The sequence below is a fragment of the Corvus cornix genome, chromosome 4A, assembly GCF_000738735.6.
Source record: "Corvus cornix cornix isolate S_Up_H32 chromosome 4A, ASM73873v5, whole genome shotgun sequence".
NCBI lineage: Eukaryota > Metazoa > Chordata > Aves > Passeriformes > Corvidae > Corvus > Corvus cornix.
The window spans coordinates 4,246,531-4,260,532 of NC_047058.1; the positions used below are offsets into that span (position 1 = coordinate 4,246,531).

Sequence of the window (14,002 nt, forward strand, 5' to 3'; positions counted from 1 at the left end):
GCTCTTAAGTATTTCATCATGAAGCAGGGGAAGCTGAAATTAAAAATATGAGTTGAAGCCCAGGCATTGCTCAGCTGAGGGCTTGGTGACCTGCCAGACTCCTGGGGAATGCTTTTAATTTGGATAAGTGGAAGTTGCATAAATGGTACAAACGGCACGCTGCTCTTGCTGCTCACACAGAGCCGTGGGTGCAGTTGGCAATGCCACCCGATGTGTTGTCGCTGGCTGAGCACCCAGCCAGGCACAGCTGCTCCCGTGCACAGCTCCCACCCTTGCTGGCCACGGTCACCAGCAGCTGGTGGTGGGCTCCTCTGCCTGGACACTGCTCCCTTCACCCTCTGCCCTGCCAGAGTTTTTTTTGGAGAGGATGTTTTCCAAAAACAGCTTGAAAATATGTAACTATCATACCAGAGCTGAGTGGTCACACGTAGATCTCCTGTTCCCGCCAGTCAGGCCAGTCCCCATGAGCTCATGGGGTTTGTGGTTTCCCAAAGCAGCTGTTCAGCCTTGGAAGGAAAAGCTCTGAGCAGCTGCGGGGACAGGGATTGCTTCTGTGTGGGAGCTGTTGCTGTGGGAGATGTGGCCTCCAACGTCTCAGGCGGTTTTATTCTCAGCCCTGCTGCTGATAAGCCCAATAGCCCTGGTAATGCTTCCAGACAGGTGAAATGGGGAAAACTCTTGTGTGTGTGGTTTGGGAGGTTTTGTGCTCTTGGCTTGCATGGGGCAGGTGAGTGGGCAGTGTCTCCATCACTAACGTGGGCACCTCCTTGTGAGCTGGCCTAGCTGCTGAGGGATGAGCACTGAGAGCCTTTTAAGAGTTGCCTAAAAATTCCTGGTCTGCCTAAACTGGGGAAAATGGACCGATGTCAAACACTCTTTGCCTTGCCCCATCTGTCCCAGCCAGCCAGCATGTGCCCAGGCTGGACTCAGTGATCTGGCAGGCAGTGGGTGCTCAGGAAAGCGTGTGTGCATCCCGCCTGTGCGCACACCACCGCTCCTGGGGAAAGGTGGGCAGGGCTGGTGCTGGAGGCAGCTGCTAGAGCAGGGACCCCATAGCCATGGAGGTGGGGAGCAGCCCAGACAGCCCGGTGTTCCCACCACTGTACAGGTGATCAAGGTGGGACACACAGGAGAGATGTGGGACTGAGTGGTGGGAGGTTTGGCTCTACCAGTGAGCCCACATATCCCATTGTCTTGAGGGTGGGTCCTTGAAGGTGATGGGAAAAGCATTCTTGGTCAGCCGTAGCACAAGGTCACACCTGGAAGCACGAACATTCAAGATACAGGAGCTACATCTCCCGTGTAACATAGTTCCCAAATCCTGATACACACACCAGGTGCTCTGTGGACCTGAAGGGGTGTCCCTGACACAGCTTGTCTTGCAAGATACCAAAATGCTCCCTGCCTTGACAACGCCCTCCCTCCCACATGCTGCCCCATCGAGCTCAGGGCTATGTGGTGCCCTGGCCCAGCTCCATTTCTGGGTCTGGAGCGGGGGTCAGGCCCCGGATCTGAGGTGGAGGTGAGTGCAGGCAGCTCTCTGGCAGCTGTCTGATTCAGGCAAGGCTGGCACCCACAGTGGCATCATTCCTGCCCCATGGTGGGACCCCAGTGTCCCCGGGGCTACCTGACAATTCTCCCCTGCAGGGACCCTCCATGTGTTGCTGCATCTTGAGGTGTTGGTAACTGCCAGGACTTGATCAGGCCTGGACTCGATGGGGGGGCCCTGAGCAGGGGTCCAAAGGCTCCGGGGCACACACAAGGCGTAGCATGGGATTGTCAGTGCTGTGTCTGGGGAATGGGAGTCCCGAGGTGGGTGTTGCAGGGGGGTGCTGGGGTGTGGGTCCTGGCCATGTTGGGGGTGTCCTGGGGGGGCGGTTCCCTGCAGAGATGGGGAGTCCTCAGTAGAAGATCCTGGTCCAAGACAGGGGTGTCGGGGCAGAGGGTGCAAGTGGAGCTGTCCTGGGGCAGGGACATCACACCTGATGGGGACCAGGGCACAGTAGCAACGGGGCTCCCGGAGCAGGAGGGTGGTGGCCAGGGCAGGGCTGGGGTACCAGGAGCCGGGGCCCCGGGCCGGAGGATGTGGGTCCCGGTGGGGATGCCCGGCCGGTGGACCCCGGGCTGGGGGGTCGGGGGGCGTCAGGGCGGTCCCGGAGCGGTGCCGGGGCCGCGGGGCTCGGCGGGGCCGGTGCGGGGCCGCCCGTCGGGGCTCGGTGCGGCGGGGGAGCCGCGCCCCGCCCCGCCCCGCCCCGCAGCGCGGCTCCTCTCTCCGCTGCAGCCCGGGATGGCGCCGCGGCGGGGCTGAGCGCCCGGGCCGGGCCGGGCCGGGCCGGGGCCGCCATGGACGGTCCGAGCGGGGGCTGCCCGCCCGCCGCCGCCCCGTCGCGGGCCAAGCTGCCGCTCGGCATCGTCTTCTCGACGGCGCTGTTCTGCGGGAGGGGCGGCGGCCGCCGTGCTCTGCCTCTCCTACGGCCACTCCGACGACCGCTTCTGGCTGGCGCTCACCGTCTTCTTCGTGCTCTGCCCCTCCGTCCTGGTGCAGCTCACCCTCATCTTCGTTGCACCGCGACCTGAGCCGCGACCGCCCGCTCGTCCTGCTCATGCACCTGCTGCAGCTCGGGCCCGTCATCAGGTGAGCGCGGCACCCCGGCACCCCGGCACCCCGGCACCCCGGCACCCCGGTACCCCTGCGCGGACCCGGGGGAGAGCGGGGAGCGGTGCCGGCCAGGACGGGCACCCGGCGCCGTCTGCCAGCTGTGCCCGGCGTGCCCGGAGCTCTGCTGCCCGCTCCCCGGCCCTCCTCCCCGGCGCTGCTGCTCCCGAGGGCCCCTTGCTCGCCGGTGCTGCTACCGGTGCTCCTGCTGCTGGACCCCGCTCCGGGCAGGACGCGGCTCTGCCGGCCTGTTGTATCCCAGCTGCTGGGAAAGCTCTGCCCAAGGTCCGGGAGGCAGCCAGCGATTCACTCAGACTCTTGGTTTTGCCATCACCGTGCTTGTGCTGGAAGCACAGATGGGAATCCCCGGTGGGTGCTTGAGGGTGAATACTGACCTGGGATGAGGCTGAGTCAGGGGAGATTTAGATTAGATATCAGGAAAAGGTTTTACGCCCAGAGAGAGGGTGGTGGAGCTCCCCAGGGAAGTGGTCACAGCACCTGGCCTGTCTGAGTTCAAGAAGCGTTTGGACAACGCCCTCGGGCACATAGTCAGATTCTTGGGGTGTCCTGCATAGGGCCAGCAGTGGGACTCGGTGGGGGTTATGGGAGGTGGAGGAGAAGAGTTAGGTGCAGGAGTGGGGCTGGCATGGGAACTGAGGGGCCACTGGACTGTGCTGGGAAGAGGACAGTAAGGGGCTGGATGGATGTTGCACAAGCTGATCCCTCATTCCTTGGGAATGCTGTGGTGCCTCCTGGCCTGTCATCATCCTGGGCAGCCTGCTCCATGAGAATGCACAACAGGAGGCATGGCAAAGCCACCATCTCCGTGGGGCTCCGTCCCCAAGGGCAGGCCAGCAGCCACGCTCTGGGGCTCTCTGTACCCACAGAGCTCCAAAACCACTGTGGCTTGCTTTGCACTTCCTCTGTCACTGGAAACAAGCAGGGTGCCAGCTGTGTCCCTGTCACCATGTCTCATCTTCAGAGCCACCTGGGGGGCCTTGCCTCGGTGCTGCCAGCCTGTGCTGGCCCACAGCAGTGTCGTGACTCTCACCACACCAACCAAGGCTCTCTGAGATGGGTACAGTGCTGCCCAGCTGCTTGTAAGAGCCAGCCAGGGCTGCCTGGGGAAGGCTGCTTCATCCGGCTGCTCGGGCTGGAGACGGAGCCCAGCCTGCTGAGAAGGTCTGGCAGGGCACTGGGAGCCAGCTGGGACTACTCTTCAAGCCAGACCTTTGGGATGAAACGATTTTCCTGTTAGAGTTTGCAAAGAGTCGTGAGTGCTGGCCTGGTCTGTCGAGAGAATTTATCCTAAACCCTCACTCCTTTTGGGTTTGATACACAGCAATTTGTGCTGTCCTGATAAGCACTCGTAAATAACGATGTCCTGTTGGTCCCAGAGCCAGCTGGTCCCCGAGCAGGAGCCAAGCTGATTGCCTCTGGCCATGCACACCCACCCCATGACTGTGTGGAGGGGCTGGGGGTCCCCCTGTCCTTGCAGCGGGGAGCAGCACGGCAGAAAGTCACACCTGTGCCCACACGTGAGGGCCCCACGGAGAAGGGGCTGCGGAAGCTCTCCCTTATCTGCCTGTGCCACACACAGCTTCACCCTGTGCTCCCCTTCCTGCTGTCCCCACCAAGGAGGAAGCGTGGAAGCCTTCTTCTGCTCAAGATGAGAGATCAAAGACACTATCACAGTTTCTTTTGCCTCTGCTTAGAGGAAGAGGTTCTTGCCAGTTGGGAAAACAGAACCCAAGGGTGATTAACACCTTCCTGTAGCTGCAGCTCCCAGCAGAGCCACTGCTTTGTACCCTGGATGCTGTACCTCTTCCAGCAGCTGTTTCAGCCCTCGCTGGGGCTGTTGTTGCCTCTCTGCCCCACATGATTCATCCTGAGTGCTGGAGCAGAGGAGCAGCCAGTGGGCATCCCCATGGTCCTGGTGTGACCAGCCAGGGACTGCCCACAGCACTGCTGGACAGTTGCCCAAATCAGCTGGGCTGCACTCAGCAGGAGCAGGGCCTGGCCAGCACGAGGCAAGGGGCGGCTGGAGCTGCTGGGAGTGGGGGGCAGCGGGCAGGCTGGCGGGGTGACAGCTCCTGTGTCCCCACAGGTGCATGGAGGCCCTGCTGGTGTACTGCTGGTCAGGTAGGGAGGAGGAGCCCTACGTCACCATCACCCGCAAGCGGCGGCTGCGGAAGGGCTATGAGGTGGAGATGGAGCAGGAGGTGGGCCACTCGGAGCGCCGGCTGGCCACACACCGCAATGCCTTCAAGCGCGTGGCTGTCATCCAGGCCTTCCTGGGCTCCACTCCGCAGCTCACCCTCCAGCTCTACATCAGTGTCTTGGAGAAGTACGTCCCTGTTGCCCGAGGTAAGAGCGCCTGGCACGTGGGCTCCCCAGGAACCCCACCAGGGAACGGCGGCAGCTCCTTAGCTGCTTGTGCCGATGTGACATCCAGGCAAAATGACACAGCTTCCACTGGACTCCCCTAAATGTGGAGTACAACCCACAGAAGTTGGGCACTCATCAGATCTCTGCTTTCCTGCTTGCAGTGATGCAAAGTGGGAGGAGCAGGCCATGACTGAGGTGGCAGGTTCTGCTCCCAGACCCGTGCTTGTGGATATCTGCCCTCCGGAACCAGACCATCCACCCAGTGCTGTGTCTCATAAGAGGGTCAGGTCAGGTCCCTGCCCTAGCCTGCTTCAATCTCCATTCATTTTTTTCCATCTAGCTACAGGCTCTGGCTTCCCTAAAGTCCCTCCATTGGATCTATTTCTGCACATTTTCTAACAGCCAGAGCTCCCAGCCCAGCACTCCCACTCCCAGGCTCCCTCGCCTGCTCCCAGGATGTTTATGTGCTTGGGGGTGGATATGCCAGAGCAAACTTTTAACTCCCATTTTGGCATGGTTCCGAGCTGGGCATGCAGGCGTGCTCCTGCACCATTCCAATTACAGTGCTGGGTGAAGGAACTGCCCTCACCCACCCGCTCTCCCAGCAGTGCTGGGAGCCCAGACCTTTTTATCTGTGCCCACAGAAAGGGAAGCACAGGAGATGTCCCGTAGAAACCCCCTAACTGGTCACAGCCCCCTGCAAAGGCATTTTGGGGAGTTGCAGACGCACAGGAAGAATGAGTGCCAGTGCTCCTCTAGCAGTAGATGCAGGAAGCAAACACCAAATGATGTGTTTTGGGTGATTCCCTCGCAGCTGGAGTGTCAGCTCAGCCCCACAGCTGGCAGCCAGCACGGATGGGACCAGCTGCACTCTTCTACTTTTTCTGTGCTGAATGTGAGCAGCTGCCAGCACTCCCTACAAATGACCTCGGCTTTGCAGCCCTCGGATGAGGCTGGCTCTGGGGATGCTTCTGGGGCTACAGTGGTGTGGCTCTTGGCTGGGATGAAGGCAGAGGGGCCTCGCAGCACAGACTTTGCCCCACTTACCCTTGAGCAGCATTTCTTGCACAGGGCAGGGGGGTTGGGGCATGGTCCAACCACAGAAATGGCTCTGGTTTGGCCAAGGCTTGGGTTTCACTGGTGTAGGGAGAGCCTTGGGGAGCCGAGCCTCCTGCTGCTCCCCCCACAGCTGCCTCATCATGGGGACTGTCACCACCAGCCATGAGCTGTTCCTTCTGCTGCGAGCCCCAGTGCTTGGCACCCTGTGCTTCTCCCTCGGGACTGGCACCCCGTATTTCCCACCGGGGGTTGTCACCCCACACTTTGCACCCCAGGCAGTGGAGAGATGGGACACAGCCTGGTCTCCAACACTGCCTGACTCCCCTGCTCTCTCCCTCTGCAGCCGTCCTCATGGCCATCTGCCTGGTGTCAGTCACCTACGGAGCGCTTGTCTGCAACATCCTGGCCATCCAGGTCAAGTATGATGACTACAAGGTCCAGCTGCGGCCACTGGCCTTCCTCTGCATTGTGCTGTGGCGCAGCCTAGAGATCTCCACCCGCATCGCCGTCCTCGTGCTCTTCAGCACTGTCTTCAAGCACTGGATCATTCCCATCGCCCTGGCCAACCTCCTGGTGGTCTTCTTCTTGCCCTGGGTGCAGTTCTGGCGCAGCGGCAACAGCCTGCCTGACAACATCGAGAAGAACTTCAGCCGCCTGGGCACGGTGGTGGTGCTCTGTGCCTTCACCCTCCTCTACTCCAGCATCAACATGTTCTGCTGGTCAGCCGTGCAGCTCAAGCTAGCTGACCGAGACCTCATCGACAAGTCGCAGAACTGGGGTCGCCTGGCCGTGTACTACGTGGCCCGGCTGGCGGAGAACACGGCCCTCGTCATCCTCTGGTACTTCTTCAAGACTGATGTCTATGAGAACGTCTGCACCCCACTGCTGGTGCTGCAGCTGCTCCTTGGCTACTGCCTGGGGATCTACTTCATGCTGCTCTTCTACCAGTACCTGCACCCCTGCCGCCAGCTCTTCCGGCACAACGTCGCTGACTTCCTGCACTGTGTGTGCTGCCGCCGGCAACCGCCAGGGACCCCTCTGTGCCTCGAGGCACCCTTCGAGCCCGGCGTGAGGCACAGCATTGTCTGAACACTGGCTCCTCCAGCCAGCTGTGGACATGGGGATGGGCAGCACTGGGCTGCACCAGCAGCCAGAGGGTGCTTGTGGCACAGGCCAAGCACTGCCTGGTCCTGCAGTGGCAGCAGGTCCCAGTGCATCCCCACAGTGGCAGGGGGACAGGAATGTGCTTGCCTGCCCAGGACCACTCATATGAACATGAAGGAGGGTTGATTTGGATTAGACATAAGGAAGAAGTTTTTTACAATGACGGTGGTGAGGCACTGGCACAGGTTGCCCGGAGAGATGGTGGATGTCCCACCCCTGAAGACATTCAAGACCCCAGGCTGGATGGGGCTCTGAGCAACCTGGCCGAGTTGAAGATGTCCCTGCCCATCTCTGGAGTTGGACTAGATGGCCTTTAGAGGTCCCTTCCAACCCAAACGATTCTACCATTCTAGAGCTTCAGGGGTGCCCAAACCACCTGCCACTGCAATCTGGCTGCCACGTGCTGCGCAGCCCCTGGGGTGTCCTGACACCCCCACCTGCTGCTATGGTGCATACGGTGACCTGGGGCCACGGGTGCCACTGGGACTGTTCTAAGCAGTAAAGAAACTTTGCTGTGGCTGCGCGTCTGGGTGCTGGCAGTGACTCAGGCGGAGGGTGGGGATGGTCCCGCTGGGGCGGGCATGGGTTCACACACCTGCTGTCCATGTAACCCTCTCGCTCACAGGCATCAAAATGGGGCTGTGCCAGCGGGAAGGGGATGGGGGGAGCCCCTCGAAGGAGCCGATAAGATTCAGGAGCATGGTGGGATGGGGGCTGGCCTCATCCTGTGCTTTCGTCAGCGTGGCCATGGCTGCAGGCCAGGAGAGAGCAGCATGCCAGCAAGGAGCAATCCTGTCCAACCTGTTCCTCCAGGCTCAGAGCCCCAGAACTGGCTGCTGTTCCCAGTTGGAGCACTGAACACCCCAGAGCTCAGGGCCCTGCAGTGGAGGGCAGGCAGGAGGGCAAGGGTGGCTGGCACAGCAGTGGGGATGCTGATGGGACCCAGGAATCCTGGCCCCAAACCAGGAGTGTGACATGCCCCCCCAGCACCCATTTTTGGGGTCAGCTCAGTTTGGGTGCTGGACTGAGGATGCTCATCTCCCCTGGGGGGCCCATGGAGGTGCAGCACCACTGGTGCTCGGTCTTAAATCACCTGCCCTGTAATGGATGCCCGGGCTGGATCCTGGCACCGGCAGTGCTGTGACCCCAGGATGCTTCTCTTCCTTTGGTGGTTTCCCTGCAAAAGGGGCAGCGGAGGCTGGTGAGGGAGGCGGGGAAAAACAGAGTGGCTGAGACAGGCACAGGACGGATCCTCTGCAACTTCTTCCCAGCAAACTCCTACCTTACCCAAAAAGCCCGTTTTTGCCCTCAAAGGTTGCAAAACCCCAAGAGGAGCCGCCAGACACCGCGTGTCACCGGGGCGGGGGGCCACAGGGGACCTCTCGGCGGGGGCCATTCCTGGCCAGCACAGGAGGCTCGTTTCGGCGATAGGGTCAGCCCTGCCTTCCTGGAAGGTGGCCTTTGAAACCGCCAGCATTTCCTTAAAGGCTTCTCAGGGGAAAGTCCCGCGGCGCCGTTCCCGGGGCCGGCGCTGTCGCACCGCCTGCTGCCTCCATAAAACGCGGGCGGGCGCGGGCGGGCGCGGGGACACCGCACCATGGGCAACTGGCTGGTCAACCACTGGTTCTCGGCCGCCGTCCTCGTGAGTGTGTGGGGCTGGGGGCTCACTGGGGTGGGGCAGTGCGGGGGGACTCTGGGGGCTACGGACCTGGGGGGCTCGTGGGGGAGATGGGGGCTGATGGGCTGTCCTGGGCTGGGCTGTGGGGACAGACAAGCGTCCCCTCTGCTCAGCCAACCCCCGTACCCCGGCAGCCGGGGGAGGGATGGGCTCTGGAAAACTGAAGTCTTAGGGAAAACACAGCTCACGGCAAAGGGGGTCCTGGAAAAGTTAAAAATGCTGCTGCTTTGCCCAGCCGCTTTGGCTGGGAGCCTCCCACACGCTTCTTCTCCCCTTGTGAGAGGAGGAGGATCCTGTGAGAACTCGTGGCGGGGTGAGGAGCTGGCACCATAGGGACCATCTGCCAGTGCCGTGCTGCAGCATCTCTGGTGTAACAGAGCTTGCCTGGCCAGCACCCATCAGCTGCTCAGCACTGTGTGAGGAGCTGTGAGTGCACGGGAACGTGGGGGTTTACAGAGAGTTGGGCTATTTTAACTCTTGAAGTTACTTAAAAAAGAAAAAGAAAACAGCCAAAATCCAAATACACGGCAGGGTGATTTTTGTTTGGACCTCTGCAAAAATTCAGTAGCTGTGAGAGGTGCCAGTGTGGGGTGTTAGTGGCGTTAGGCAGGGGACAGCAGCACGGTGAGGCCAGGTGAGCCAGCTCCCTGGGAAGCTTCCTTCTCCCAGAATCTTCCCCACACAGCCCTGACTACCCTCCGGATCTGCCCTCCCGTTACACAGGCATTGTCTGCTCCTGCCCTTCCTCCTTCCTCATGCACAGGTGATGCACAGGGCTGTGTGTGACAAGATAGCAATGTCACAACACTTCCACACCTCTCCTCACCTTTGGGCCTGTATCCCAGCCCTGTGCGTGACAGGGCAGCTCATAAGGAAACAGGAGGGGATGCACTGTCCTGACACCCTCTGGCTGCACCTGTCCCTGAGTGCTGCAGCATGAGAGGCTCCCAGGACAGGAGGCTGTGACTTTCCCCCGCAGGCAGCCTGGCTGGGCATCAACATCTTCCTCTTCACCTACTACTTTCTGTTCTTTGACCGGGACGTGCAGTATTTCTACACCAGGGCCATCCTTGGGGTAAGGTGCTCCCCCACAGCATCCTGCCTGCCCAGGCACATGAGCCCCTCGGGGCCCTGCTGCAGTGGGGTGGGGGCTGCAACATCCCATGCCCCTTTCATGTTCTGTCCTCTTCCAGCCCACCATCATTCCATCCCACTCCCCAGCCTGGCATTGTACCATGCTGGCCCCTGTCTTGATCCCTGTCTGGTCCCAGCCCAACAGCATCCCAGCCCAGCCTAGCATCACCCCTCCCAGTCCCCATGCCAGCCCAGCATCGCTCCATCCCAGTTCCCAGCCCAGCATCACTCAGTCCCAGCTCCGCGTTGATTGGCCCCACCCTGAGCCAGTCCTGGCACAGCACGATGGGATGGTGGTGCTCACCCCGCTCTTCTCCCCAGTCTGCCTTGGCATGGGCTCGAGCATCGGCCAAGTGCCTCAACTTCAACAGCATGCTGATCCTGCTGCCCGTCTGCCGCAACCTGCTCTCCTTCCTCCGTGGGACCTGCTCGGTAAGTGTCCCGTGGCAGCACAGCCGGTGTGGCCATCCCCGTCCCTGTCCCTGTCCTGACACCGCTGCCTCTCCCTGCAGTGCTGCAGGCGGACGTTGCGGAAGCAGCTGGACCACAACCTCACCTTCCACAAGCTGGTGGCCTATGCACTGGCCCTGCTCACAGGTACCCCCTGCACTGGGGCGGGGCAACAGTGGGGACTAGAGCTGCCCGGTGGGTGACTGCCTGTCCCCTGTCCAGCTGTGCACACCATTGCCCACCTCTTCAACCTGGAGCGCTACAATCAGAGCCAACAAGCCACTGACGGCAGCCTCCCTGCTGTCCTCTCCAAGATGCACCTGCAGGGCAGCAACAAGTGGCTGAACCCCATCCACTCCAACCAGACGGTGAGCACAGCCTCGGCATGCAGCAACCCACCCCCACCTGTCCCCTGCCCCCCTAACCCACCCTGCTGCCCCTGCAGACTGTCGAGTACGTGACTTTCACGACCATCCCGGGGCTGACGGGGGTGATCATCACGCTGGCACTCATCCTCATGGTCACGTCCTCCACCGAGTTCATCCGCAGGAACTACTTCGAGCTCTTCTGGTACACACACCACCTCTTCCTGGTCTACTTCGCTGGCCTCGTCATCCACGGCATTGCGTAAGGCTCCTCACCATTCCCCAGGGCAGGACAGCGAGGGGCAGTGGGGCAGCTGCAGGGAGAGCCCAGTGGGGCTGTGGACTGCCATTTCCAGGGAGGGCTAGCCCAGCCGGCCTCACGCAGTGCGGCTCAGCCCTGGCTGGGAGCAGAAGCTGGCCCCTGGGCTCATCCCTCGCCTCCCTGCAGTGGGCTGGTGCGTGGGCAGACGGAGCAGAGCATGGCAGAGGTGCCCCCCCACCAATGCGCCGAGTACCTCCCGCAGCGGGACCAGAACTGCACCCATGACTGCTGCAAAGACCCTGAGTTCGGGAGCATCCCTGCCGAGGTAGGGCAGCGCTGGGATGGCTGTGGGGAGAAGCTCTTCCCTTGCCCTTGGGATGCTCCGGCCTTTCCCAATCCTTTGGTCTCCACCATCTTCACAGTCCTGGAAGTGGGTTCTCGCCCCCATCATCCTCTACGTTTTTGAGCGGATCCTGCGCGTCTGGCGTGCGCAGCAGAAGGTGGTTGTCACCAAGGTGGGTGGTGCAGGAGCCCGTTCCTATCCCAGCTCCTACCCGTGGAGTCATCGGTGCCACAGCTCCTCGCTGTGGTGGCCATGGGGAGGCGAGCAGGGGCCATGGCCATTGCCCCTTCCTAGGGACAGGAGCCAGGCCAGGCGCTGAGCCCTGCCCGTGCCCCCAGGTGGTCATGCACCCCGCCCGCGTGCTGGAGCTGCAGATGCAGAAGAAGGGCTTCCGCATGGAGGTGGGGCAGTACATCTTCGTCAACTGCCCCGCCATCTCGCTGCTGGAGTGGCACCCCTTCACCCTCACCTCTGCGCCCGAGGAGGACTTCTTCTCCATCCACATCCGGGCGGCTGGCGACTGGACAGAGCGTCTCATTGACACCTTCCAGCTGGAAATAGCCAGGTAGGCTGGGGAGTGCCCAACAGGTCATTCCAGGGATTTGGGGAGGCCGTACGTCTCACCCAGGCCCTGCTTTGGCCAGGGTCGAGGTGGATGGTCCCTTTGGCACAGCCAGCGAGGACGTGTTCCAGTACGAGGTGGCCATGCTGGTGGGAGCGGGCATCGGCGTCACCCCCTTCGCCTCCATCCTCAAGTCCATCTGGTACAAGTTCCAGCAGGCTGACCAGACCCTCAAAACCAAGAAGGTATGGAGTGTCCCATAGGACCAGCTGCAGGTTTCTCCCTCCAGCTCTGCTCCACCTTGAGCAATCCCTCTCCCCCTGCATCCCAGATCTATTTCTACTGGCTCTGCCGGGACACAGGAGCCTTTGCCTGGTTCAACGACCTGCTTGCCTCCCTGGAGCACAAGATGGCTGAGTCGGGCAAGGCAGACTTTCTCACCTACCGCCTTTTCCTCACTGGCTGGAACACCAGCATTGTGAGTCGACCACGGGCTGGCATGGCTGCAAGAGGGGACACAGGGTGGCCAAGCTGGGCAGGAAGGGCAGGGCAAGCATGGCTTTCGGGCATGAAGTCCAGGCACAGTGTTTGGTGGGATCAACAACGGTGAGGGACTGGAGGGGGGCTCATGGGTGGTGCCTGGGGTTCTCACCATCCCTGCCTGCCCAGGCCAACAACGTGGCGCTCCACTTCGACACCACTACGGACACAGTGACGGGCCTCAAGCACAAAACCATCTTCGGGCGGCCCATGTGGAACATGGAGTTTGCAGCAGTGGCTGCAGCCCACCCCAGGTGAGAGCTGAGCAGGGAACTTGGGATGCTGGAGCTGGAGGCACCCCCTCCACCCTGGCACTCAGCACTGGGCAGGCTTTGGGAGAGGTGTGCTATCCCCTGCAGGGGGCCCAAAAAGCTTTTAACTCACTTTTCCCTGAGTTGCCCGCCTGGCACTGACAGCCCCATGCTGTTTGCAGGTCAGTGGTTGGTGTATTCCTCTGTGGGCCAGAGGCCCTGGCAAAGAGCCTGCAGAAGTCTTGTCACCAGCACTCCAGCCTGGACCCCAGGAAGGTCAAATTCTACTTCAACAAGGAAAACTTTTAAGTGGCAGCAAGGCTGGTGCCCCAGCAGGCAGGGACCCTGACTGGATTGCCTCAGCCCTTTTCCAAAGCAAGGCCAGGGATAAGCATCTGTGCATGCACTGAAGCCAGGCAAGACACAGCAAGGTACTCTTCTCCATGAGAAATTCCAGGTTCAAAGACTGCTGCCTGCCTGTTCTGGTGTACAAGGGGTCCTCACGGAGCAAGTGGGCCTGTAGCTCCATGCAGCCCCCTCACTGAGAAACCAGACACACGTGTTGCATGCTGCTGCCGGAGCAGCGGGAAGCAGCGGGAGCCCAGTGGCTTGGGCAGAACCAGGGCATGGGGATGGGGCATGTGCATCCATGCAGGTGTCAGGGGCCAAATGTGCCCCTCAGGGTTTAAACAGTGCTTTGTGTAAGAGTAAATTAAACTTTCTTTTCTTTGTAATGAAAGCCTCTGTAGTGACTCAGCTGTGCAGGTAGGAAGGAGCCCATGCTCTGCCTCCTTGCAGGGCTGCAATAGAAGAGCTGGTTGATAGCAAACCCTCTGGGGTGCAGGGTCAGACACCCCTCTGCAGGGGCTCGCTGCCACCATGGCACCCCCCAGAGCCAGCCTGCACCCAGCACACAGCTCAGTTCCCACTGCAGCTCCCACCAGGTTCTGCTCCAGCGTGTGCAGGGAGGGAAACCCCGCTCTCCGAGCAGGCTGGTGTGGTAAGTGATCCTGCAATTGGATACAGAGCCCTTCCTGCCCTGCCAGCAGGGACAGAAAGCCAAGCTCGCTGTCCTGCCCTTCCCCATCACCCCTGTAAACAGCACGGCACAAGAAATTTCATGACTAGTTCTTGCCCTGGTGTGGGAAGG

General features: G+C 61.0%; 2 protein-coding genes across 2 annotated transcripts; both read left to right on the forward strand.

The window, feature by feature from the left end:
• Positions 1-2,321: 2,321 nt before the first annotated feature.
• Positions 2,322-7,784, forward strand: XKRX (XK related X-linked). The gene is given in 5 exon segments (XM_039572079.1): positions 2,322-2,438; positions 2,440-2,563; positions 2,565-2,635; positions 4,764-5,023; positions 6,447-7,784. Coding segments are annotated over 5 exon segments (1,296 nt in total). The 5' UTR covers positions 2,322-2,343; the 3' UTR covers positions 7,193-7,784.
• Positions 7,785-7,885: 101 nt separating this feature from the next.
• On the forward strand, positions 7,886-13,591 carry NOX1 (NADPH oxidase 1). The gene is made up of 13 exons (XM_039572078.1): positions 7,886-8,909; positions 9,925-10,020; positions 10,401-10,511; positions 10,592-10,676; positions 10,752-10,897; positions 10,975-11,156; positions 11,343-11,481; positions 11,579-11,671; positions 11,838-12,064; positions 12,144-12,306; positions 12,393-12,539; positions 12,731-12,855; positions 13,035-13,591. Exons 1-13 carry the CDS (start codon positions 8,865-8,867, stop codon positions 13,159-13,161), a joined length of 1,686 nt encoding a protein of 561 aa, XP_039428012.1. The 5' UTR covers positions 7,886-8,864; the 3' UTR covers positions 13,162-13,591.
• The last annotated feature ends 411 nt before the right edge of the window (positions 13,592-14,002 follow it).

What these genes read in the sequence shown, in the direction of transcription:
- NOX1 (XM_039572078.1), top strand. Translation starts at nt 8,865, where the DNA reads ATGGGCAACTGGCTGGTCAACCACTGGTTCTCGGCCGCCGTCCTC. An exon ending in CCATCCACTCCAACCAGACG is followed by an intron (nt 10,898 to 10,974) that starts GTGAGCACAGCC and finishes CTGCCCCTGCAG; the next exon opens with ACTGTCGAGTACGTGACTTT. An exon ending in CTGGCTGGAACACCAGCATT is followed by an intron (nt 12,540 to 12,730) that starts GTGAGTCGACCA and finishes CTGCCTGCCCAG; the next exon opens with GCCAACAACGTGGCGCTCCA.